This window comes from Scomber scombrus, chromosome 11, assembly GCF_963691925.1.
Source record: "Scomber scombrus chromosome 11, fScoSco1.1, whole genome shotgun sequence".
NCBI classification, from domain to species: Eukaryota; Metazoa; Chordata; class Actinopteri; order Scombriformes; family Scombridae; genus Scomber; species Scomber scombrus.
In genome coordinates, this window is record NC_084980.1 from 19,261,873 (window position 1) to 19,286,688 (window position 24,816).

The following is a 24,816-nucleotide window of genomic DNA, read 5'->3' on the forward strand; positions in this document are numbered from 1 at the left end:
ATAACGGGGATCATTCTGTTTAATGAGTAGCATTTATCTGATATTACATGTATTTTCAGTGCAGGACTTTTACTTGTAAAGGAGTTATTTAAATTCAAGTAAAAGATGTAAATCCTTCAAAAATGATACACAATATTGCAAGATTTTTGATGGGAGAACAAATTTGTATCATTGATTGAACATCAAGCATTTGGAAGTAAGGTGGGAAAAAAATGCATACAATCCCCCATCATAGTGTTTTTTGAACAATCCAGAGTTTTAAGATCTGGCAAGGTAATTCTTCCAATATAGCCATTAAGCAGTCATGGCTAAGCAGGCTGCTCATTGATTTGTAACACAGCCTACAAAATAAACTCTAAACAAATCAGTGGTACAGCTACACAATAGAACAGTAGGCCTGTGGCAAAATATCTGATAGTTAACAACTTTCCGTCGGCTCATATTTCGATACACATTGTCATATAATCCACCTGGAGGCCTGGTGTAGAACGGTGTCTTTGAATTATACTTACACAAAGTCATATGAAACATGATGCTGGTGCTTTATTTAAAGGGATGTGAAGTAGGTATGGTTGCAGTACATATTAACTGAAGCCAGAGACAACTCAACAGGTCAGATTATTTCTCCTCTGGACAGTTTTGGGATATCCAGCAATATCAACTTCACAGCTTAGTTCACTTTCCTTTGTAAAAAAAAAAAAAAAAAAAAAAAAAAAAAGAAAGAAGAAAAAAACAAAGGAAAATTATACGCAGACTAATATTAAGGAGATTTTATAAGCACTAAAAAGGTGTTTCAAAGTGTTAGTGTTACAATTGTTCAGTTCTTCCTTAATCTTAATACCAATAAGTCTGCAGGTAATGTAACAAATGTTCAGAGAATATAGCTTAAAGATGCATGAGATCCGACAGGCCAACACAGCCATAGCATGCCTTAAATATACTTAATATCAGTGCATTATTAAACTAAACAGTTTCCCTGATATCCCATCTGGGTTCTCCCACACACAAACGTACATACAACAATCCTCGATACAGTACAATTATTCACTCACACCGAGCACAGAATTCATACTATCACGACAAACATGGAGACGGCCGAGAGGTAACATGAGCTAACCTGAAAATACAGGAGGTTGCGTCCTGAACCGGGGAAAGGCTTGAATATACGAACTGTTAAGAATGTGTTTTATGCTAAACCTTCTCCCAGCTGGTTAAAAACATTCTTAAGTACTGGAAATGTATTGCTACACAGTGTTACTCCATGAGTTTTTATATATATATATATATGTATATTTATATAATACATAATTTATAAATGAATATTAAGCTCAGTTTGAGTATATAGCAATATTTGTGATTCTTTTTGTTATGAAGTACAGATGAGAAGGTGAATTATTTACAGATGACGGTGTCATAGCAGTTTTGAGAATGAGAAGTCAGTCATCAGTCCTTTGAGATGAGGGGAGAGAGTAGATATAGTCATTAAAATTGTGACGATTAAGAGTCCAGGCTGTGTCGTCTGACAGCTTTCATGGGAGAGAACAGCAGCACAGATTTAAACTTCTCAGCTGGCAAACAGCGTGTACAATAAAAGCTATCACTCATTTCACACAAAAAACGACTGCCGGTACACATCTATGTGTGAGATGGCGCTCTGTAACATCTGCTTGCATTGATTTGCTTTGGATCCATCAGCATAATGAACAATAACTGATCTATAAGACCAGTTCCCTTTTTTTTCTCTTTTTCTTTTTTAATCAGGTAATATATATTAATAGGAGTAAAACAACACTGGATTCCTCATGTTTCCCTAAACGTATTCACTGGTCATTTCCTGTGTGTCAGTTGCGTTTACAGGTCAGAGGTCGGGAAAGCGGCTGGGATCTTCTTTGTATTCAGCTGGGATGCAGAAAATAGACTCTTCAAAGTCGTCGTAGCGGAATTCCTGAAAGGTGACAGTTGCTGTGATGGTGGGGAAGACGGGGATGTCTGCGAGGGAGAAAACAGAATAAAAAGGTTATTTTGAGATCGTTCCCCCCTCAAGCTCACAGGAACACAGCGGTAGGTTGACACACACATACCGAGTTTGACTGGAAACCCGGGCGGAAGTTTCATCTGAACAAACTCTCTGAGTTTGTTGAAGTGCTTGAACGGGGCGATGACCTCCAACACATTTAGTAACCTGGAGGCGGAGGAGAATGAATCAGCACATTGTGTGTTTCACAGCTTTTCTTTGCCAACATTTCCTGTCAGGTACAGACGACCTCGCAAATCTGAACAACAATAACGAGTTGATTAAATGCGACTGCAATTTGAGATCTTGAGTGAAGAAAAAAAAAAAAGGTACAGGTTCTTCTCAGGTGGCTGAATCAGACTAAACTAGTATGGAACAATCATGAGGAATAAAGTTTTTTTTAGCTTGTGACTCTTTAAGGAGAAGCAACATTGTATGTCTGTATGTCTGTGTACATCATCTTATAAAATAAAATAATTTCTCTGCAGTTGTCATATATATATATATATATATATATATATATATATATATAAATACAGCATTTTTAACATTACATAAAATAATAAAATCCCATTTAAAATCTATTATCTTAATAAAGGAGGAGGTTGTATTACTCTGTTAAGGTTCATTCAGAAAAGGAGAAAAAGCTATTTGTTCTACGTCATGGAAATATTTTACCGTGCTTTAACATGTTACATCATAAATAAAAAACAAACACATCATGTTTGAGTCAAAGCTCTTTTTCTACTCAGTATGTTACCGGCGAAACAACTCACTGCCATTGTCTGTTTGTGTATGTATGACAAATACAAAACAAATCAATTATCCGCCAATATTAGGTTATTGCAGATTCATCTGTATCAGGAAATTACTTTTGGACCACCGGAGGAGTAGCTGTTGCCAAGGTAACAACTAATCAGGATCCAAATGTACAATAATGACCTCACCGTGTGTCACCGTCACAGAGTATGTCCACCAGAGAGGACCGACCAGTTTAAATATCTCACTGTAAAATACTAGTCACAGTTTATTTAATAAGCCAAATGGAGTTCTTGTATAACATGTGTGTTTATGTAAGAACATGTGGATCAATATATAACTATTGATTATTTATTATAGATTAATCTGGAAAATATTTTAACAATTAATTGATGAATTATTGGGTCAGTAAACACTAATCAAAACATCCTAGAGTGCAAGGTGATGTCCTCAAATGTCTTAAATATTAAAGCTACAGTAATGTCAGACCAAGAAATGCAACATATTCTCAAATTTGAGAGCCTTGAATCAACGAATGTTTGGTATTTTTCCTTGAAAAAATGTGTAGCTGATTATTCAATTATCAAAATAGTTTCCACGTAATCTTCTGTTCATGAACTAATCGACTAATGGTTGCAGCTCAATTATCAGCCTCAGAAATCCTACGTTCTCTCGGCTCTAAGATCAACATTTACATTTATTCACTTGGGCAAAGACATGTACAAATGAGTTGCAATCCAGGACGCAGCAGATCAAGGAGAACTTCAACACAAATGCAGCAAGTTTGCGGATGCATGGGTTAAACATGACAGAGATAACGTGGTGGCCTTATCGATTTAAACAATTATGCAAAACAGTTGTTTTTTTTCTTGCATGGAGAAGCAGCTGATTTTGTTAGCATCTAATTGGCAGCTGTCACACACAATCAGAGAAGCCTTTGAGTCTACCTGGCCCAATTATCTGATACGAATCATTTCATCCCTATACCCCCCCGTTCTTATAAAGTCCCATGTGTACCAAAGTGTATTCATCCAAGATCAATCTGTGCAGAAAGCTTTGTAAATAGATCTAAGAAGGAAGGGATGTACTTACGACTCGATGCCTAGAGGAAAATCCTGGCTCATGGCTACGGTGGCTTTGAAGTTCTTCTTGCTTTCCTTGCACACGAGCTCTCTCCCAAGATGAGGTGGCCTGAAGGAGGGGAGAGACAGACAAACACACAAAGACGTTGCTTTTCATGATCCTCACTGGTTCACACGGACTTCAGATTAAGAATTTATAGTAACAGCCCTGAATAAATTATAACGAGGACTGATGAAATTGTAAAAAAGACACACTAGATGCGTACTTTCCGTGCTCTGCGGTGATGTATTCTTCCCAAGAAATTGTGTTTGGGGCTGGAGCTGTGAGGGACTGCCTTCTCACAGGCTAGGGGGGAGAAAATATCAGTCAGTGGCATAATCACAGTCATTAAAGCATCTTTACATGTTGAATTCCTTTCAGCTCACCTCAAAGTTTTGTTCGCTGATGCTGCCTCCTTTACTTAAGCTCTCCATGATTGCTTTGTTCCTCAGGATATCTTCTTCACTTAGGTGTTCTCGCCGTTTTCTTGACTCCAGCATCAGACCGTTCACTGAATAGAAGTCAGCCAGGAAGTTTCCGACTCTCTCCTATACAGGAAAAAGACAAACAAAACAAGCAGATGGTACAATTTTATCAAGAGTTACCCACTGACTTTCAATCCCACTGCTGAATCCTTCAAATACAGTGAGAAGTAGCCTGAGGGCAGGACAATACCAACTCTAAAAATTCTCTCATCCCCACAAAGAGTGAAATCTCTGCTTGAGTTTATAAAACCACTGAATGTAGGCACAGGCCTTTCAGATTCATAGAGCAAGAAAACATAAACAAACCGACTGTGCTGCACACTAGGGGACTTGGGACTCTGAGATCTGATTGTCTATGAAGTATTGGATACTACTGCTGCAAAAAATTGTCATTTAAGTTATGAATTACTCTGCTGATTATCTTCTCGATTAATTGTTTTTCAGTTCTGTAACATTTGATAGACCATTCAGTTTCTTACAGCCCTCTGTGACGCCTTCAATTCATTTTTCTTGTGTGACCGACAGTCCAGAACCTTCGGTTTTGCAAATTATGTTTTATAAAGTTGATGAAAAAACAACAAATCTTCACATCTAAAGAAACTGGAACCAGGGAACTTCTGTCTTTTTTGCTTGAAAAACAATGCATTGATTATCAAAATAGTTGCCCATAATTTTTCCATCAATCATCGACTAATTGCTGCAGATCTACGGGCCACTTTTACACCCTCAGGACTCAGGAGAGGGAAAGAAATAGCTTGTGCAGCATTTCATTGTGACATGCGACATGAAATGAGGGAGCTTAAGTTTATTTTAGATGGTACTATATTAAAAATGGTTGGGAACCACTGCTTTAAACCACCAGGCCTCATTTACATTATGTTTTGGGATGTTAAATTGTATATAGCAGAAGTTCACTTGCTTTGAGTGTTGTCGTAGGAACAACAATGTGGAATAAACAATCAAAAGCCTGTGAACTGACTTTTAAAATATATCTTTAATACAGCAGCTTGACAGTAAAGGTTTTCTTATTGCAACTTTTGTGAACCACTTCTTTATATTTCCTTTCTTGTTTTAATTTCATGTATTTTCCTCCACCCACTTTATTAAACTTTTAGAAAGGAATTTATGTACAGTACCAGTCAAACGTTTTCACACACGTTTCCATTCACTTGAAAGAGAAAGTGTGTCCAAACTTTTGACTAGAACTTTTTGACTAAACTTTTTGACTTTAAATTTAAACATTTTATTGACTTTTTTTTATTTTTTTTTTAATGTGGCTAACTTTGAAATTTGTCATGTAGACACAAGACTGCACCTCTTAGTGTTAATCATAATTACGACATAAAACTTACTGTTTTATCTTCTCTGAAAAGCCAGCCGATCTGACTGCGGGAGAAAGAGATCGACTTTGTGGACAGAGTTGCGGAGTAGACGTCGCTGCTCATCAGAATATCCACCTCTTCTTCAGTCTCCATCTCTGACTCCTTCAGGCACAACAAGGAAAGTTAGGTCTTCCTTTTTATGTATATATATATATATATATATATATATATATATATATATATATATATATATACAGTTGCAATCAGAAATATTCAACCCCCTCACCTCAAAAGACATTTTAGTGATGTGTATCAAGGATAATGACAATAAGTGACAAAAAACCTCATTAAATAACAGAACATATTTATTGATACATATTTGAGTTATTTTGACAACACAAGTTGACTCAACTTTGAAGTTCAAATGAAAAATGTAACTCTCTTAACAAATGTGCATGTGCAGTATTATTCAACCCCCAGCTTCAGTACTTTGTGGAGCATCCTTTTGCTTTTATAACTTCTAACAAACATTTTCGGTTGGTGCTGACAAGCTTCTTACACCTCTCGATCGGTATCTTTGCCCATTCTTCATGAGCAGAAGCCTCCAGCTCAGTGATGTTTGATGGCTTCCGTGCTGCAACTGCCTTCTTTAAATCCCACCAAAGATTTTCAATCAGATTTAAATCTGGTGACTGAGAAGGCCACTCCAGGACATTCCAGGATCCATTTCTCAACATAGCTTTGGTTGACTTGGAGGTGTGCTTGGGATCATTGTCCTGCTGGAAAGTCCAATGATCACCAAGGTTCAATTTGTCAACAGAAGACATCACGTTCCTCCTTAAAATGGCCTGGTATTTCTGGGAATCCATGATTCCAGGTACACGGTCAAGATTGCCAGTTCCTGCTGCAGACATACAGCCCCACATCATCAATGATCCACCTCCATGCTTGACTGTGGGGATGGTATTCCTGTGGTCATAAGCCTGGCCTTTCGCACGCCAGACATACTGCTGATCCATATGTCCAAACAGGTCCAGCTTGGTTTCATCGGTCCATAGAACTGTCTCCCAAAACTCTGTAGTCTTATCCAAATTCCTCCTGGATTATTCTAGGCGACTTTTGATGTTCTTTGTGGTCAAGAGTGGAGCGTGTTGGAGTCGGGCCATGAAGTCCTTGTTTATTCAGTACACGTCTTATAGTTGCCACTGAAGCACTTATACCAGCCTCCTGTAGTTGTTTTGCAGTAACATGGGGGGTTTTCTCAGTTGTCCTGACTAAGTTGCTATGGGCCCTTGATGAAATTTTGGGCTTTCTTCCACAGCCAGGCAGGTTTGCAGCTGTTCCAGATGTTTTGAACTTCCTTATGATGTTCCCAATGGTGTCTCTCGGAATGTTGAATGTTTTGGAAATCTTCTTATACCCAAAGCTCTTCAGGTGTGATGAAATAATCTCCTCTCTCAGCTTTATGGAAGCTCCTTTGTCTTTCCCATGATTGCAGCTCACCTTCATGGGTGGGGTTTATATATGCATCACAGCTGAATCAAATGAAGGATCATTATAGAGTTCCCAAAGGCTTCATTATGTTTCTACTCCACTTTAGGCCATAAAAACCAGCGGAAGGCTTTAAAAACAACAATATTATATAGGGGTTGAATAATTGTGACATGGCTATCTTAACAAAATATACTGTTACACACAAATACTAGATCATTTATTTTCTATGTTTATTTTATGTATCACTCAACTCATAAAGAAGTCATCCAAAGAAGAATCTGGCTCTTTGACAAAACTTTAATAGATAAATCCTTAAAATCTTTGGGGGGTTGAATATTTCTGATTGCAACTGTATATATATATATATATATATATGTATATATATACTTTAACAGCTGATGACACAACGTGAAACAGACGCCTAACGATACCGCTTGCTCACCTCATGGTGTATTCTTTGGTACACTTTTGCTTCGTTGTCCAGAACCACAAAGGACTGCGAGGGAGAAGCTTCGCCGTTGAAAATGAAGCTAAGATCTCCGCGCTGACATTTCATATCAGTGAAGTCTATGAGAGTGGTGTCAAGTCTAAATCAGGAGAGAGGAGACTATATGTGAAGATTATGTCCTACTTTTTATATCTAAAAGAAGTCCATGACCTGAATTTTGTAACATTTTCTGATTTAAGCACTCTGTGAAACACATCCTCTCACAGGTGCAGCAACAGCCTTCGACTAGTATTTGATGTCTTACCTAATGTTGATGCCCTGCTTGTAGATTTTACATGCATCAGATGGCAGCATCCGTGACAACAAAGGCACTACAATACAGAAAAGAGTGTGAATGACTTTGGCTGCTGTAAGTTTTTGACTGATTTAATTAAATTGAGTATTTAGGTAAAGCAACAGTTGAACCAAACAACAACAAATCAGCAAAATGATTTAAAATGTAAGCTCTAAACAGCTACGATGCAGCAAAAATGTGTGAGAATACAACATTCAACCATGTTTGGCTTATGTCACGAATGAAAACTCACCCCAGCTCTGAAAATCCCAGTGCAGCTCCAGATAAAAGTCACCGAGCTGCAGAGAAGATACAAACATTTCAAACACACATGCTACTGGAGGAAAAGAGTACAGCACAGTGAAGATTTCTAATTATGCATTTCAGCAGTTATAACGCATATTCAAGGACAGGCAGTCGTAATTTATGCAAATCAAAGCCTGAGTAGATTTTAACACAACGGAGCGAACGTTTGGTGTGGCATCAGCATCTGTGGGAGTGGAGTAAGTTTGATTCTCACCTCCCTGAGAGCTTTCAGTAATTTTGGCCTCTTATCCTCCACGCTCTCCCTGGACTGCTGCTTTAACTTCCGCAGTATGGCTGTAACTGAGGAAGAAAAAAAAAGAGAGAGGATGAGAAAGAATCAACTCGGTTACACACATTCACATCTGGAAGATCCAGTGTCATTAAGTGTGCGGTCCAGTTCTTACATCACCATATGGTCGTTTTAAATCATAAGACAATTCGGCTCGTGAAGTAGATTATCGGCAGAGCTAGTTTTTCCACCACAGTGCACTGACAAGTTTAGTTTTCAACTGTAAAATTTCACTTGATCATAATTATTTAATTTTAAAATTTTGGGAGCGTTTTGATAGCCGAGTGGTTCCCGCACATGCCACATAGTTGCAGCATCCCTGGTATGACTCCAACTAGGGACCTTTGCTGCATGTCATTCCCCTCTCTCTCTCCCTGTTTCCTGTCGGCCTCTATGCCATCTACTATCAAATAAAAGGCAAAAATGCCCACAAAACATAATTTTAAAAAATCAATTTTAAGGATTCTTTACCGACAATGTTTTTTTATGTTAAGTGTGAGATTTTATATGAATATTGGCCACTTTATGACCATCATATTTTTTATTTTTCATCATTATCAAGCTAAAAAAAGATCAGCATCAGTCGGGTTTCTTTCCCTGCAATGTCCGATGTTGCATCATATTGAGGGAAAGATGAGTCTTATTCATGTATTTCTTTTCTTTTTTTTTGCCCGTCCACCAGAAACCCTCCACTTAGAAGCCACAAATCTAACAGCAAGTTCAATGCTGCACCAGTGTTGGAGATATACAGTAAAGCTCCAGCTAATTCCTGTTCAGAGGGAACATATTTCATATTACATGCATTAGTGCAGCAGGGACTGGATCAGATGACACAACCCACTGCTCCCATGTAGTACAGCCCGCTCTCTCACATATCTACTGACCACTTCAGTCATCCTGGATGTGTAGCCGTGCAGCCCTGATAACATATGAACATACTGTATCTCAGATGCATCCTGGTTATCTTGACCTGGGGGAAATACTGGACTGAGAGTAGACTGGACTGTGGAGTGCTGACAAAGCGCTTGCTGCACTCGTCACTGCACACGGAGATGACCCAGCGAGGGAGCTGCTGACACAACGCTTACATGTGTTAAAGTGAGAGGTGATGATGACTGATGACACGACTGCAGTGATTCGTGAAAAACTGTGACCCACATGTTTGGTATTAAGCACACGTTAGTCTCCATTTGTCCCCTTCGCTAAAAGCTGCTTTTCATTTAACCAAAGACCTAAACCTAAATACACCACATCACTGGAGTTTGACTTTCTTTGCATGTCCTTTTTGATGATGTTAATTTGCCCAGCCCCCCTCTTTGCTTCCCCCGCCTCCCCCCTTCACCCTTGTGAGTGATGTGACCTTCTCAAAGCGAAACTCCTGGTCCCGGTCCCAAGCCGGCCTGCCACAGCAGGGATGGAGAGTCGACATGCATACTAACAAGGTTGAGGGTCATTTTTCAAAACAGCCTCACAGGCTGTTTAAGACGTGGATGCTGACGATTTGCAGCGAAGTTATCTACACAGCGACGACAGAAATGGGCCGGCTCAGCTTTGTCACAAAAAAACTTGAGACACTGTAAATTATTCACCGGCCCCTTCAGTAGCACAGAGGTTCTCAGCCTGGCCTTCATCTTCTCTTTTATCTTCACTGGTCTATACAAAATTAACACGGCACCAGGAAAAAGAACAGAGCAGTGAATTCATCCCAAAGCCATTAGCTGCTACCTCTCACATGTCATTTGTCTCTTTTCACAGGATGTCAGATCTAAAAGCAGCAGCATCATTAAGCAGGGTAGTGACCAGGCTGTAAGCTCCGGGCTTCCTAACACTAAGCCATCGTTCAGGCTCCGTTCCAACCCATCTGGGTGACGAGCGCTCAGAGAAAATCCCCCACCTTTAGCTCTTTAGCTGGACCGACATTCAGACTGCAGTCGCAATCTTTAAACAGTTAAATGACCCATAAAGTAGTCAGTCGTTCAAACACTCGACGCTCAAACACTGAAAAACATTTAGTCTCCTTGATTTGAATGCGGTGAAAGAAGAATTAACCATAACACTGATTAACTGGTTAATTGTGCTAATAATTATAATGTAAGTAAGATGTTGTAATTCTTTCTTGTATCTTAAGATGTTCTCTGCAGCTTCACTGGAGTCCAGCTGAGGCCAGTTAAACCGATTTGTTCACCCAATATCAGAAACTCCAGGACTCTGGGAGATAAATATTTGCAATGAGATTATCTACTCCACTTTATTAAATCTGAGAACGTCACATAAATATTTCAACTTCCTTTTCTCATCCTGAAATCTATTTTTGAGTCGGTCAGCAACACAAATAAATGCAGAGTGAAATACTCTCACGCTGACATTGACAAACGCAGCTACCACATGAGCATTCATATAGAAAGCCATTAAAGGTGTCAGAATGACCGAGTAGTCCACGAATACGGATTTAAGTGGACATCGTTCTAAATAAACGGGACAATTAAAACAGGCGGTGTCGGATCTAAACGTTCAAATGTGAGGGTGTGCGAGTGCCAGGTGCCATAAACACATTCAAATATGAAAACCAAGGCGGTAACCGAGAGCTCTGTTCACATAACTTACTCATCTGTCTGTCTCCGTAGCTGATGGCTTCAGCTAGAGGACTCCATCCCTGGGCATTCTTTATCTTTACAGGTGCGTTATGAGCCAAAAGCAGGAGGGCACACTCTGAAGGAAAAAACACACACAAAAATATATATCTCATAAACACAAACGTAATTAAGTCTACATTATTGTTTGTTTACTGTACTGTCCCCACTTTGCTGTTATTTCATGTTTTTAAACAGTCATGCCAAATATAAACAGTGAATTTCGAGGTTTCAGTATTAACTTTGACTACTGAGCTTCATGTTACCCCTAAATCTAACCTTCATTATGCATATTTTGTAGTACTCATTAATCATCAACAATACTATCAGGAACTACTACCTCTATTCTGAGGAGGAGCTGTTTTTTCATGCGTGCTGTACACTTTGTAAAACCCTCTGAGGCAAATTCGTTATTTGTGATTTTGCCCCTGAAATAAAGTTGACGTGAATGCACTATTCTGCACTCTTAGAGGTCAGATAAGACATGCTGAGTGTAGCAGGGGTATGGAAGCTACCCCAAAAACAAAACAAATAAACAAAACTAACTAAAAAAAAAGAACTGACAGTGCTGTAAAATGGGCCTTTAATGAGGATGCCAAAAACTGCTCCAATAAAGCCACATTAGGACAGATGCAAGGCCACAGAGCACAGGAGATTTAGTGCAATTTCCTGGATTCAAATAGAGATTGGTAAATTAAAAATGACTCGAGAGCCTTTTGTGTATTTTGGTTAATCTTGTGTGTATGACAATGGGCTACTGAGAATGAAAAGCAAGTTCAATACATTTTAATACTTTACACAAATTGCCAACTATTTATCGTTTTAAGAAGAAGACTTTCAATTTCTCTCATCACATCTTCTCAAATGTGAATATTTTCTAGTTTCTTTATTCTTCTGTGACAGTAAAGAATAATAAAATCTTTGGGTGTGGATATTTGAGGACGTCACATTGCGCTTTGAGAAACATTTTTCATCTTTTTTTTTTACATTTAAAGGACCAAACAATTAATTGATTAACCGAGAAGAAAAATTACAGATTAATCGATAATGAAAATAATATTTAGTTGCAGCCTCTGGGCACCAAGCTCTGCAACAGCCTCTCTAACCCATCTGAGGGCAACACAGACCACAGACTCTTTAAAACAGGCTAATAACAATCAGAAACTTTTTCATCTTTACTCTTGCTATTTTCTTTGTTATATGTTTTTAACACTGCCGCCCTTTGAGATTCACTGTGAATTAAAAGTGCATTACAAATTAAATGCATTATCATTATTATTTTATTGTTAAGCTATATCTTTGTCTGGAAGGACTGAGTAAAAATCACACTTACCTTCTAAAGGTCTTACTAGCAACAAGCAAAAAGGCCATCACAAAATACTGGCTCTACCACTATATCTGGCTCTACCACTATATCTTATTCCATACGACTCCAAAAAGATTTGGGAGAAAAACAGTAGCAAAAATGTGAGTGTGACAAACTATTTATAATTATTGTATGTATCATGTATTTTTTGCTTTTTGTTGTTGTTTTTTTAATTAAGCAAACTTGCCCTGGACCTCATATTTGTTTCCATTTTTCTGTGTTTAGTATTTGTTTTGCTCTTCTTGGTTTCTGTATTTAAAATGTGAATAATGTCTATAAATTTAAAAAAGAAAGAAAGAAAGAAAAAGCTTTACCTTTGTGGCCCATCATCACAGCTAGGTGAAGAGGTGTGTTCCCTAAAAAAAGAGAGACACGTTAGAAAAGAGTGCAGATAAATCATTATAATAATTAAAACACATACTAATGTTATTACATTGCATAGCAGAGTACTTACCATGTACATCTTTTTGGGAGATGCTATGGGTCCTGATGAGAGAGGAGAGCCGCCTCACATCTGCCTTGAACACGCACTCATGAACAGGAAACTCTAAGTCCTCATTATTAGTCAGGATGATTGGATTCTTGTTGTCATCATTAACAATGGTGCCCACTGAGGATGAATTACCATTGATGTTGTTTGCGTTGAGCTGCTGTTGCTGCTGCAGTACCGAGGCTTTGACTGATTTCTGGAAAGCCTTGTTGGATTTAAAATGGTTACTGGTACCGTTAGGGATAGTCCCGTTTGAAGTTTCATCGTACGTGTCCATAATATCTTCATTTTTGTTGGGTTTGTTGTGGTCCTTTCGCATGGTGCGTATCTTCTCGCCTGTCATGATGATGAACTGCACTTACGTTACCAGGCCAACGCGTTACCAGGCTACAAGAAGGGTGGAAGATGTGGCCACAAAGCACATGCAATATCCGCAAATTTTGGTGTTAAATTCAAGCTATAACGGTGCTCAACAATTGCACACAAATCGCAGCCTTAGTAACTGTTTGCTCTCTGGTGTTCAAATAACGCTACACCTGCTGCTGCTGCTAAGCTCCAGTGCAAACATTAGCTCCCAGCAGACGGTTAGCTTGTTAGCCCACAATAAAAAATGAACATGGTGGGTGCGGTGTTGAAAACACACAAAATAAAGCTTAACATAAAAACACACACAAAGAGAGAGACAAACACACACGCACTAAATAAACGTACAGCTGTGAATGAAAACGAATAGGCAGCGACTACATCATCGTTGTCTCTTCCACCGCTTCTTGGGTATACGCTACGTTGCGTTGCGTTGAGGTACCGATTCCGTTTGCCTTGCGGCAAATGTTCAGGCGGACGGGTCGGTGCTAGCCAGTTGAGCTAACATATTAGCCGCAGCAAGTATCGCGATATTATTTAACCTCCGAGACTTTGAATGCGAGTTGTTTCCCTTAGGTGCTCCAGCAAAAAGGAGGTTTCAGACCTTTAATCCTTTTTATTTTCTCATTTATGTTATTCTGTACTCAATTTTCTGTATTTCAGTAATATATTTGGACTCAAATTTTAATATTGTAGAGTTATAGGATCCCTATTACAGAGAGTGTGATCTGATTTTTGAACAACAATGAAATTAATAGACACAATTGCTGTGTCTTTTGGGGCAAACATATTGTTAGTATGTATTTGTACATAGAGTCTAGCAGTCTTATTTTGGATGTGCAAGGTGCCACCCTGTCTAGAAAAACATGTCTACGAATGACAAATATCAGACCAGAATAGCTGGCAGAGCCTCAGAAGGATGTATCACATTCTGCTTAAAATGCTTACTGGAGATATCTGACCTATCTGTAAAGGTATAAGAACCTTGTACTGGATGCATACAGACAATGAACCGGGCTCGAATTAAACCATGCATTAAAACAGAATTCCTGATTTGATTCATCTTTGCCGATTGACATCACAGAAACACGTATCATCACATAGGCTATACAAAACACGATTTATTTCAGCTTCTTCCAAACAAAAACTCGTTTTATGCTGAACTTTAGACATTTACTATGTTTCTGTCTGTAGAGTATCTAAAAACAACAAAACGTTTTAAAACAGGGCTTTTAAAATCGTTTTAGTTCAAGGGCCCCATACAGCCCAATTTGATCTTGAGTGGGCCGGACCAGTAAAACCATTGCACGTACAAAAATATATTATTTCTATATTATAACTTTTCTATAGGCTACTACCCCATATATTTACAAAACACAAGAACAGCCTGGGATGTCTTAAGAAAAATGTGTGCAATTTCAACAATATTATGGCCCTTTTGTCAGATTATTTTGCACAATGTTCAATATATGAATGGTTTAAATATTACGACAATATTCATTGTTTTTTCAGAGAATTGTATTCTAGTGGAAAAAAACCTCTGAAGCAGCAGGAAAAATGCAATTACTTTTCTACAATTTTCATACTTTGCAAAGTTATCTTGTGGGCTGGATTAGACCCTTTGGGCCAATGTTTGGCCCACGGGCCGTATGTTTGACACGCTTGCTGTAGAGTATCTAAAAAAACCAAAAAGCTTTAAAAAGACATTTAATCTCTTGGAAAAATAATGGACAACATTGCCAGATGATTTAAGATGGTTTGCAGTATTGCTTATTTACTATATATATTTATTTTTCTCCTCTGTATTGTTTGTTTTACATTGTACTATTTTATTTATGCTTGTGTTTTATGATTAGTTTATTTCATTTTTTCCCTCCCAATTCTCCCTGTGCTGTTTGTCTTTTTTTCCTAGGATAGCAAAGGTATGACCAGCCCTCCTTCACCACTGATTGGCTTGAGCTCGTTCCCTTTGTTTATCGGGTTGGTTAGGTTTGAGGCAATCAGAGGCCGAGTAGGGCGGGGTTATGTCTTCGCCATCCTAGGAAAAGAAAACCTCCCATTGTGTTTGTTAGTGTTGTTAATAAAGTTTTTCCGCCTATGTCATCTTTATGAGACGCGTTTTTTTATCATCCAAGCAAGCAGCTAACTTGTTTTCAAGAATGGCGACCTCCAAGAAGGGGAAGAAAGTTGTAAATCAGGAGGAGCTCCGTCGATTAATGCGTGAAAAACAAAGACAGACGACGGAGAAGAAGCGTGTCGAGTCCCCCTTCGCCAAATACAATAGTCTGGGACACCTCAGCTGCGTCTTGTGCAACGTGCAGGTGAAGTCGGAGCTCCTGTGGCCGGCTCATGTCCTCGGTAAACAGCACAAAGAGAAAGTTGCTGAGCTGAAAGGAGCGAAACAAGCACCGGCACCGGCACCAGCACCGAGTCAGGCGGTGAAGAGGAAAGCACCGAACAACGAGGAGCTGAACGGGAAGAAGGTGAAACCTGCGGTGCAGGCTGCAGGCCCGGCTGCTGCGTCGGATCTGCCCGGAGACTTCTTCCAGAAACCCAGCAAGAAAGAGCCAGCTGCTGGTCAAACATCTGTAGGTCTGAGTCTGTTAGCCGGGGTGTATGATGGGGACAGTGATGAAGAGGAGGCTGCAGTGGCGGGGACGGCAGCAGACGCCCTTCCTCAGGCGGCTGACGCTTCAGGACTACCAGCGGATTTCTTTGACAGCTCCATCCCGTCCACACCGGCCATCCCGGCCATCTCCCACTCAGGATCCATCCTCAAAGCGGACACCACAGAGAAAACACCAGAAAAGAAAGAAAACACAGCCGAGGCGCTACCTGAGGGCTTCTTCGACGACCCTGTAAGAGACGCCAAAGTGCGCAACGTGGACGCACCCAAAGACCAAATGGACAAGGAGTGGGAAGAATTTCAGAAGGAGATACGGCAGGTGAACACAAAATCTGAGGCCATCGTGGCCGAGGACGACGAGGAGGGTCGCCTCGGACGTCAGATTGACGAAATCGATGAACAAATCGAGTGTTACAAGAGAGTGGAGCTGCTGAGGGACAAGAGAGATGTGGTGAAGAGCAAACCTCTGCCCAGGAAGCATGACCCTATGGACACTGATGCCAGCATGGAGGAGGAAGAGGAGAATGAAGAAGAACTGCTGGGGCTTTTGTCTCGGGACTGGAGAGCCAAAGGGGCATTGGCATAAATTTCATACTTTCAACTATAAAAAACCCCACCAGTGACTGATCTGATGTTTGTACATTATGTTTAAAGGATGGGTTCACAGGTCTGTCTTAAAGCAGCAGCCAGGAGCTCAAATGATTATTTAAATTATTTTTTTTCTTGCCATATTCATTTACTGGCTGTTAAAGGATCCCCTTCAAATGCACTATATTGTAAGTGACAGGGACCAAAATCCACAGCTCTCCCCATGTGCAAAAATGTATGTAAAAGTTAATCTGAAGCGAATACAAAGCTTCAGTTCAAGAGTCAAATCATGTAGATATCTTTCAATGTTAGTCTTTTGAGTGCCAGTCTCTTTTTGTTACTATACTTCCACCACTGCTCAAGAGGAAACACAAACAGTCAATTTAACTGTAAATGTGTCAGATATCCACTTGATATTTTCCTGACTGCTGTAGCCTCATACAATCTCCAGATAAACTTTTTAAATGCATTACTGCACTAAGGGCAGTATTAACAGGAGGAATGACTATAGCGAGAAAAAGCTCTTTCAGAGCTCATTATGGGCACCTGACTGTTGCTTCAAGACTTGGAAATACAGATGTTAGAGGGGTTCATTTTGTAAAAGCCTTTTGGTAATCCACCAATTGTAAATATGTCTTGATCACATGTACTTTTTCTTTATTTCAGACTGGATTAAATGTGATGCAGTTGAGTGTCATAGCAAGACATGGTTTCTTAGTTTGTGACTTAAAACAGCAGACAAACATCAAATTAAACCTTTTAACTGTTTATTCATTGGTGCTCACACAAAAACACATTCATAAAACCTCCCACATACAGTAGCAGCATGGACCCAAAATCTCTGTCATGACGGCCAAAGCTGTTACACGTTGAGCACAACTAACCATTGTCCTGCAAAAAAAAAAAAAACCAAGGAGTTGACTATGTTAAGTTTATAAATAATTTGTTCATGTTACATTATAAGCAACATGCAAAGCACAACAGAATTATTTTAAAAAATGTACAATGTTGAGATTAAGACGGTAAAGAAAACTTTTACCAACCCAACGCCCTTCACGAGATAATTTGTTGAGAATACATTTAAACCATTTTTACAGAGTACAACAATGTTAAAGTATGACAAACACCATTATTAGGCCCATAAAAATGGAATAAAATGAATCAAGTAAAGAGTGATGGTCAGTGCTTCTTGTACTACCTGTTACACGTTGTGAGCTAGGTATGCCTTCTGTCTACGTCCAAAGATCTACGGCGATTTTTAGTGAAGCTATAATCTAAGTCTTTTTGTTATTGCTACATATGCCTTAAATTACCACTTCAAAAATCTTACTCAATGATTCAAAGTGTTCATAGCCCTTCAAATCTTGTATAACTGCAAAAACAGCAAAAAAAGAAGAAAAAACAAGAACACTACAGATAAATGGACAGATGGACTTAACATATGATCCCGATTAAAATGTATCGACTAACAGATGATAAATGAGGAAAACACAATAAACAGAAAATAGTCTGAAACTTTATGTTTAACTTACAAAAGTCACCACTCTCATGCTCAATTGTGTGTTTCAGTTAAGATAGGAAACTGGATAAAAACTAAACCGACGCCTCTCACAAATTCTGTTTGTAGTAGTCATTTGTAAACATTCATAAAAGTCTACCTCGGGTTCTATAAATAAGGTTCAGGTGAGTTGTACCTGATGGTGTCGATGGGTGAGGAAAACTGCAAGAGACTGACAATTACAGCCTCCAAAGAAGCTAAATACTCAAAAATGTTACATCAAAAAGGAGACAAGATTGGTTAAAAAACAAAACCTGGGTGCAGGAAAGTTGAAGGTGGAAAACTTGATTCAAAATTATTCACAACACTTCTTTTCCATGGTATATTAATATAAACCAAGGGGTTAGCTAAAATAAGCGCTGAACATTCGGCATACAGGTAACCATGGATTCATTTTAAAATGTAAGCTTGTATTTTGTGGCTGAGGTCGTGCTGAATGGACCAGGGGGGCAGGAGGGGAGTGAGTAGGGGCGGGGAGGGGGGCATGCCAGCGCCACTGTTCCACAATCAGTATGATAAATATTTCAGTTCACAAAAGTGCAGCAATTACAGAAAAGGGTCGGGAAATCCGAACCCCAGACCCTGCTGGGTGTCCAATACTGTTCACCGCCATCGAGCGATGATGTGCTCACACACCTATGGCGGCTCTCAGCTCCGTCCAGGAGTACCTCTGGTCCCTGTCGTTGTCGAAGCACTCCAAGGTTCGAGCGCTGGGAGTTGATGTTCCAAATATTTTGTTCAGGTCTTGGTAGGTCAAGCCGAGTGAATTACGTCTGACGCCTGCTTGTTGGAAGATTTCCTCCAGGTCTGTGAACAAAAGTCATTTTCATTTAGATAGATTTTAAAAAATCAAGTTGTGGCTTTTACCAAATGCTGAGATTTAAAACTTTGTAGTATTTGTGTGCGCACCTTTCAGAGAACTGACACCAGGCAGGGACACCCTCTTTGGGCATCTTGTCTCAGCATTTCTCTTAGCGCGGTTTGGAGTTAAGAAGCGTGGACGTCTGCTCGTTTGTGGCTCTGGCAGTGGTGTGGATCTCTCTGTGAAAATAGCGTAAATAACATGAGGCAAAAAACAATCAAAACAAAACCAAACACTGTAACAAACTGCTTTATCCTATACTGTACCGTGGACATTCCCAGGTGTTGCTATGGTGGTTGCAGCGTCTTTCACCGGCTCAGTTGTTTGATGTGGCAGTTGATTTGCTGCGTCATTGTCCTTTAAGTGTAAAGCACATGGAAGATAAAATGTGAAATGCATAAATTTAAAGACGAATAATAAGATTTTTATTGTCTGGCCTGAACAAAACTTTTAAAAAGGCAGAAAGTAAGTAAAAAACGTAATATTACTCACGCTCTGCTTTGACCCGTTCTCTATTGCCAACACTCTTACATGAAGATCTGCGACAGTAGAGAGGAGGATGTGGATCTGCTCATCAGTCCACGTATGGTGCTGCTCCTCTGTCTTGTTGGCCTCGCTCACAGCTTTTCTCAGATCTGTTAAGTCCTATGAAAATAAAATAAATCCATGTAAAGCAACCTGCTAACAGTTAGTCTGCTAACGACATTTTAGAGACCAACAGGCATCTGGTTTCAAGTATGCAGATCATGTGTGAGATCAGGTGTCCGTGCCAGGCTGGTAGTCAGAAATAGTATACAAAGTAATTCATATTCACAAGTTTAAGAGGTAACTACACTCTCAAATTCCCTGAATATCATTTTAAGCTCTGAATATAGTGCAGTTACTGTATATGCAGGCCCAAGTGTTGTGCTTACTGCAACTGAAGAGGAATAAATCTAACATTCATGTAGCCTTTCGGCTGTTGCTTATCAGGCTTGCTAAAGCTAGCAGCGCCTATGTGTGAGAGGCACAAACTAAGGGTGTTGTTCTACCCTTAGCTTAGCCAGTGTTCTACTATTTATACTTGGCTGGTATATGAAACAATTGGAGAGGGGCAGAACATTCGGCTGCATTGATTGATAAAACTCAAGCAGACAGAAGTAAGCAAACCCTGAGCAGAAAGTTTTGTTTTACAATAAATACGTATTGTTGAAAGAAAAATTTTTTAAGTGCCAACCATGTGATTATGTGTATGGTGTAAAAAAAAAAAAAAGGTTTTGTGTGTAGTTACCCTTTAAGTTGACAGCGTATCTAAAAATTCATGAGACTAGCAAACAATTCATCCCTGATCATATAATTATTGAGGTGTATAAAAAATACATAAAAGTGTAATTATTCTCTGATCCTCTCTACCAAGCCAATTTTGCTTATAAAAAATGAAGAGGTGAAAATATTCTGCAGTTGTCTCAGATATTTGACCTAGTTTTACTCTGCAAACTACAGCATCTAAGCTCCCAAAATAGACTGGCACTTGTTTCATGTATTATAAATGAAATCCCAACACAAGGATCCAAGAAATGACAGAACCTCCTTAACCTAAATTACTTTTTCCAATGTAAGCTTGCAAACACATGCGTGCATGTGTGGGTAAACAAATAAATTAATCTGCTGTTCAAAGTTCAACACATCAGCTTCTGGTTTGGATTCATGCCACAGCTAAGCAGATAAACAGAATCATCTTGGCCATATGCAAGGAGATTTGCCTCATATCTCAGCAAGATGAATATGCCCAGGCTCCACTACAGCTGAGAAGTAGGACATTAGACACGAGTGCGTCAAAGAGTACAATTAACTTGAGCACAATGCAATGTTAACAAGTGCTACACCCCCCTCTATACACTCATACATGAATGATACATGTGGAGAAATGCAGCCTCCAGCAATACTTTCCATGACCACAGAGAAGTAAATAAAAAAAGACAAGCTGTCAAACTAAATAAGTGTAATCCATCTTTCTTTCAGCTCATGAAAAATCCATCAGCTTTGCTCATCTGAAACTCTCTCAGCGCTATACCGTTTACGAAGGAAGTATCTTGTGATTCTCCTGTGATGTCTGTCAGCCGCCCAAAACTATGCCTTGAGATTTTAGTAGCTAAACAACACAGTTAAAACATCTGGTGAATCTATTCCCATTTACTATTCTGCCACTCATTTCAGTCTTTTATTGAAATGGAAGAGTGAATATATAAAATTGTAATGTTGTAAATGTGTAGCACGCAACCAGATAGTGTAAAAGATTTAAATACAGTCAATAGAATATCTACAAGAAATGGAAGATATGTAGAAATTTTTTAGGTAAAGGCCCACAAAATGATTTTAGATGAATTATGAAAACCCACATATGAATCTGTTGAGGCTTGTAGCTTGAAATCTTATTCAATCTGCACATTATCACTCAAACTGTCTGTAGTGTATTGTTTAGATAAAAAAAGAAATGTCATAAGTATGAGTTTACCATTGTCTTCTTTAAGCCATCACCATCTTTCTTTTGACTTTCAATGGCGTCCTGCATAGTCTTCACATCGTGTTGTACACTTGTTAGTGTGCTGCCAATTGTAGCGACACTCTGGAAAGGAAAAACATGCTGCGTGATCAACGATGCATATCAGATGTCTATGTGAGACAAATTTTCTACATATTTTTCTTCCTCAATCAAATGTCCCTTTTTATTCCACTTTTCTACGCCTTTACCTTTTGAAGCTCTTCAACAGTTGTGGGCAGGTTGACTAAATCAGCAGCTGATTTCAAGTTGGCCTTTAAGTGGTTTACGGCAGAATCCAGCAAACTGATCTGCACAAGAAAAATGACAAAACCTATTCAGTTACACCTCAAAGATATAACATTCAATCTCTTTTGCCCCTTAAATTTTACATTCCTCCAAAATACTTATTATGTCAAGGTAAAAAACATGTTGAAGACTTTAATATAGCTAAAATCAAATCTACAGGAGAAGCACAAAAGTATTTTAGTCCAGTGATTAAAGAACTGCTTTACTAAATCTGTATGTTATTGTAGCATCTGCAAAAATGCTTTCTGTACTGCTTTTTCTTTTGTTTCGTGGTCTACACAAACCAAAGAAAACATGACTTACGCTGTTAACATAAATCAATTATTTGTGTCACACTGTTTTTATGATGTTATATATTGAACAGAGACTCTCACCTGCGAAGAGCTGAATAACCTGACCAACACTGAAAGTCTGGATATTCTTTAACAGGTTCCCTAGTAAATATATGGCAGTGTGAATTGTAAGCTGGCTTCAAAACGGTTGGGTAAAAATGACAACTGACCTTTCTGTTCATTTCTGTTAGGTTAGACCAGAGTTTGCTCAACCCCTTGTCACCGTTCTCAATGTCGTCAAGCTTTCTCTCCTTGCTTTTCAGGTCCTCACTTAGTTTTGGTATTTCACCTGACGACACCTTTTGGTTGGACTCCACTGTTACAAAACAACATTACAACAAGTTAATAGCGGTGTAAAAACAACCACAGGTACGTGTATGAAGGCTCATGAGCTTTCACAAGGGGACTTTAGGTGTGTAACATTATGTCTTACTACTGTGCAACTTTTCTTTCATGGAGTCCAGATCTTCTTTCAGAGCGATCTGCATCCATATGAGTCCAGCACAGGCCATGACACAGGCAGCTAGTATGATGAACAGAAACAGCGGGTAGCAGACATTACAGCACTGCGTGTAGCTTCTCCTGTAACGACAAGAAATGTAGTAACGTTAGACATGAAACACTGCACAGCTTTATTCATTATTGATGAAGGAGATATTTTCAGAAGGCTGCATGCTATGTCACGGGAATTATGAGGTTTCAGGCAATAATGGTGCTTCAAAATATTGGCTGCTACATAGTCTCTGCTATCATGTCTTACTCAAAGTGCTGATTTATTCTACTGACTGATAACATGTAATAAATATTCCACTTGAAGATTGTCTTCAGTAAAGGCGGTTTGCTCCAGCAAATACATTACTAAAATCAAGATCTTTAAGATTAGATGAACTTTATTGTCCCGAAGGAAATTTGTCTTGGGCTAGAAGTGCCAGGTGCAGCTGCACATATACAACAATACATAATAGGCAACAGAAAAACAAAACATACACGACAACACAAAACCACAAAAAGTGCTTCGAAGAGTAGCATATTGCACAGAATAATATTGCAAAAGATCATGTGACATAAGGCACAAGAAAAGAACAGAGTAAAAACAATAAAATTGATTTAACTATATGACAATCTAAGAGCAGGGGGTAATAGTTGAGATTTTATTAATATCACTTAATAATCCAATACACCTGTGTAAAGCAAATATAAATGTACTCTGGTACAAAGGTTGGAGGCATATCTATAAAAGTTGAATAAAAACAATGATAACATTATAAAAGTCAACATAATTACATGAATGATCTACAGTGTGAAGTTGCTGTAGATAAATGGATAACCAATTATTTATATTAACTACTTTTCCTTGTATTATTTTAAATTCCCTTTTCATGTTTTTATTAATTTAAATGTGCCAGATTTACAAGCCTGGTGTTCACACTAATAAAACCTAATAACCCGAGCACTCACTTCCCAAAGTTGGCTCCGCTGCTCAGGTTGTTGAACTCGTCGTCGTCCGAGCTCGAGTCCGACTCTGAGTCCGGCGGCTCGGTGCGGAGCAGCCTGTGACCGGACCCCTTCTTGGTCTTCTTCCTCTTACTGTCCCCGAGTCCGATCAAGGCGTTTAGCTCCTTCCTCTTCTTCATCTTTTTCTGGGGGGTCAGCGAACCAGCCGAGCCCGATTTAAAGCCGACTAGATCCAATGTTTTGTCCAGTTTGGTGGATGATGTCGTGTAAATGTCTCAGCTAAGCTAACTCCGCGTCCTCTCGCTAGCTCGTTTTTTTAAAAAGAGGCTAACAGGATGAAACACATCGGACTCTGCCGACTTGTTGCCACTAAAAATGTTTAATAGCCGAGCAGCATAACGTTACTCTCCTAAATAATCGTGTCTAAAACAACTTTTTTCCGACTAGCTTGCCGGGGAAAACACAGGCGTTAGCTAGCCGTGCTAACGCTTGCTAACAGTGACAGGCTAACACTACCGTGATATCACATCGTCTCTGCTGGGGTTAAATTTACCAGCCCCGAGAACACAGTCAAAAAGTCTTAAAATATAGGAGTGTAACCCAGCTATCCTAAAATCAAAATATACAGCTCTGTGTTTCCAGCTTATCCGTCCTGCTGCTGCCCGGAAGACGAGTTCATATTTCCGCTTTATTGAGTGTGCGCACTGCTGCCAACTTAGTGTGGACTCACATACATCTGTGTATCTGTGTGTATAGAGACACACTTCTTAAATATCCAGCGTTTGAGAGTAACTAGTTACATGGACACGTTACCTAATTTAATTACAAAATTAATCTAACATATATATTGCTGTTTTTAATTCTTTGAAAACAATATTTTTTATACTTTGTAAATCAATCATGACCTGGGCTTACATGGTTTCACTGTGATCTGTGAAGGTTTTTAAAGAAATTCATGCTCCAAAAATCTTCACAAATCTTTACTTCTCACCTTCCTCATCCTCTTTGACTCTTTTTCTTCTTCGTCCAGCAGGAGCATAAATTCTTCTTCACCCAAGAGAAGAAGCACCAGAAGCTCTTCTTCTTCTTCTTCTTCTTCTTCTTCTTATTCTTCTTCTTCTTCTTCTTCTTCTTCTACTCATTTTT

General features: G+C 39.1%; 3 protein-coding genes across 3 annotated transcripts; 1 reads left to right on the forward strand and 2 right to left on the reverse strand.

The window, feature by feature from the left end:
* Positions 1–36: 36 nt before the first annotated feature.
* LOC133990520 (ankyrin repeat domain-containing protein 13C-like) lies at positions 37–13,847 on the reverse strand. The gene is made up of 13 exons (XM_062428859.1): positions 13,024–13,847; positions 12,884–12,925; positions 11,178–11,282; positions 8,499–8,584; positions 8,232–8,277; positions 7,949–8,015; positions 7,639–7,783; positions 5,733–5,864; positions 4,282–4,443; positions 4,122–4,201; positions 3,866–3,964; positions 2,082–2,182; positions 37–1,989 (listed from the first exon to the last, which is right to left on the reverse strand). Exons 1-13 carry the CDS (start codon positions 13,400–13,402, stop codon positions 1,859–1,861), a joined length of 1,575 nt encoding a protein of 524 aa, XP_062284843.1. The 5' UTR covers positions 13,403–13,847; the 3' UTR covers positions 37–1,858.
* Positions 13,848–15,549: 1,702 nt separating this feature from the next.
* Positions 15,550–17,370, forward strand: znf830 (zinc finger protein 830). The gene has a single exon (XM_062429480.1). The coding sequence runs from the start codon at positions 15,582–15,584 to the stop codon at positions 16,632–16,634; it is 1,053 nt and encodes a 350-aa protein (XP_062285464.1). The 5' UTR covers positions 15,550–15,581; the 3' UTR covers positions 16,635–17,370.
* A 16-nt stretch (positions 17,371–17,386) lies between these two features.
* Positions 17,387–24,338, reverse strand: efcab14 (EF-hand calcium binding domain 14). The gene is made up of 9 exons (XM_062429479.1): positions 23,674–24,338; positions 22,649–22,797; positions 22,386–22,531; positions 21,787–21,885; positions 21,551–21,661; positions 19,549–19,701; positions 19,323–19,413; positions 19,104–19,235; positions 17,387–19,001 (listed from the first exon to the last, which is right to left on the reverse strand). The coding sequence occupies exons 1-9, from the start codon at positions 23,847–23,849 to the stop codon at positions 18,823–18,825; spliced, it is 1,236 nt and encodes a 411-aa protein (XP_062285463.1). The 5' UTR covers positions 23,850–24,338; the 3' UTR covers positions 17,387–18,822.
* Between the last annotated feature and the right edge of the window lie 478 nt (positions 24,339–24,816).

Coding starts and splice junctions, on each gene's coding strand:
- LOC133990520 (XM_062428859.1), bottom strand. CDS start 13,402: ATGACAGGCGAGAAGATACGCACCATGCGAAAGGACCACAACAAACCC. Junction 11,283..12,883: donor TGTGATGATGGGCCACAAAG/GTAAAGCTTTTT, acceptor TTTTTCCTTCAG/AGTGTGCCCTCCTGCTTTTG. Junction 4,444..5,732: donor TTTTCAGAGAAGATAAAACA/GTAAGTTTTATG, acceptor TTTCCTGTATAG/GAGAGAGTCGGAAACTTCCT.
- znf830 (XM_062429480.1), top strand. CDS start 15,582: ATGGCGACCTCCAAGAAGGGGAAGAAAGTTGTAAATCAGGAGGAGCTC.
- efcab14 (XM_062429479.1), bottom strand. CDS start 23,849: ATGAAGAAGAGGAAGGAGCTAAACGCCTTGATCGGACTCGGGGACAGT. Junction 22,532..22,648: donor GAAAGAAAAGTTGCACAGTA/GTAAGACATAAT, acceptor GTTTTGTAACAG/TGGAGTCCAACCAAAAGGTG. Junction 21,886..22,385: donor TAACAGAAATGAACAGAAAG/GTCAGTTGTCAT, acceptor TTTCTTGTGCAG/ATCAGTTTGCTGGATTCTGC.